At 35.6% G+C, this 1411-nt stretch overlaps 1 protein-coding gene across 1 annotated transcript in view; it reads right to left on the bottom strand.

Annotated features, from left to right (window-relative positions):
• cd44b (CD44 molecule (IN blood group) b) overlaps positions 1-1411 on the bottom strand; it is a 12269-nt gene that overhangs the window by 4396 nt on the left and 6462 nt on the right. Inside the window, exons 2-4 of the mRNA XM_005737720.1 lie at positions 886-1051; positions 329-471; positions 149-208 (exon numbers count right to left, since the gene is read on the bottom strand). Coding sequence (XP_005737777.1) covers positions 149-208; positions 329-471; positions 886-1051 — 369 coding nt within the window. The remainder of the gene's footprint in view (positions 1-148; positions 209-328; positions 472-885; positions 1052-1411) is intronic.

The following is a 1411-nucleotide window of genomic DNA, read 5'->3' as shown; positions in this document are numbered from 1 at the left end:
ATCGGAGGCTAATCACCAAATTTCTTAATTAAATTCTGTATCATAAAAAATGTTCACGTTCACTTTTTGCAAATAACCTCTCCTTATTAAACTATGGATGCCAGATGTATTAAAGCAAGGAGAGAGGGAATGGGTTTACTTTGCTTACCTGGTGGATTTTTGATTTTTTTCAAATCAAATTCTTTGGTGCAGTTCCTCTTTGGTCCAGCTGAAAACATCACCAAAAAGCCAAGTTCAATTAAATCTAGACTGAAAATTTACAAGACAATTTGTATGCTATTGTTTGACTGCAGCTGGGTAACAGCTTAATTCATTTTGGTAAAGTTACCATATTCATCAAAGCAGTAGACATCATATTTCTCATCAGGCTGTACTTTTGGATTTAGAATTAAACCAATCATGTTCCGTGAACAATTTTCGTGGCGCTTGTGTCTGAGGATGACGATGCTCATATTGCTGATCCAGCCGTTCCTAAACAGATACAATAATATTGTTAGTAATATTCTGATATTAAAATGATTGTACACTTGTTAATGGTGGATGCAAACTATCAAATTAAATCATGCTAAAACACATCCCACAACTAACAGTTGATGGGAAGGTGGTTTCCTCAACTGAAAGGTCAGTGATGGTCAATGGTGGTAACTTTTATTTGTGCACATTTTAGCTAAAGGGACACACACAAAAAACACAAGAGGACCCAAAAGCATCACATGATTTAAATTAGGGTCTATATTGCAAAATCAAAACCAAAAATGAAAAAAAAAAAAAAAATCCCCAAAAAGGGGGGATCCGAGAAGGAAGAAAATAAATTTCAGTTACAACAATTTAGCTCGTAACCGTGAATACAAATACACATTTTTAGAAAAATGCTTGTTGATGCACCTGCAGGTTTGCATAGATGCATTATAGGCCTCCTGGACTTGTTCTGGGGTTGCAATGGTGCTCATCTGTTGCTCACACACTTTTTTAGCCATGTCAAAGTCCAAAGAGTGACGTTCCTTTCCTTCAGCCCGGAAAACTCCAGCAATGCTGCAGGATCGGGCAGTCACTACAGGGAGAAACAGAAAAAAAAATTGAATCGGTTTTACTGGTTTGATCTCTATTCACTACACAGGCCACTTGCAGTAACACATAGAGAAGACTTGTTATTTGGGTGAAGGGATTTGGGGAAAATTACAGCAAATCAAACAGAATCGCAATTCAACATGTAGTGATAATAATAATAAACTACTAAGACTAACAATACTTACACTACTGATAATAATGATAATATTTTTGTATACATACTTATCATGACTAAGGTAGTACAAACAACCACAACTATAGATTTTAGCTTAAGAGTTCACACATCACAATGTATGCTTCCCACGCCTGGAAAGTACACAAAACAAAACAAAAACATCATTAA

Source organism: Pundamilia nyererei, unplaced genomic scaffold (assembly GCF_000239375.1).
Source record: "Pundamilia nyererei isolate P.nyererei 1_Seehausen unplaced genomic scaffold, PunNye1.0 scaffold00078, whole genome shotgun sequence".
Classification (NCBI taxonomy): domain Eukaryota; kingdom Metazoa; phylum Chordata; class Actinopteri; order Cichliformes; family Cichlidae; genus Pundamilia; species Pundamilia nyererei.
The sequence above is the reverse complement of the archived record's forward strand: the minus strand, read 5'-3'. Positions and strand labels throughout refer to the sequence as shown.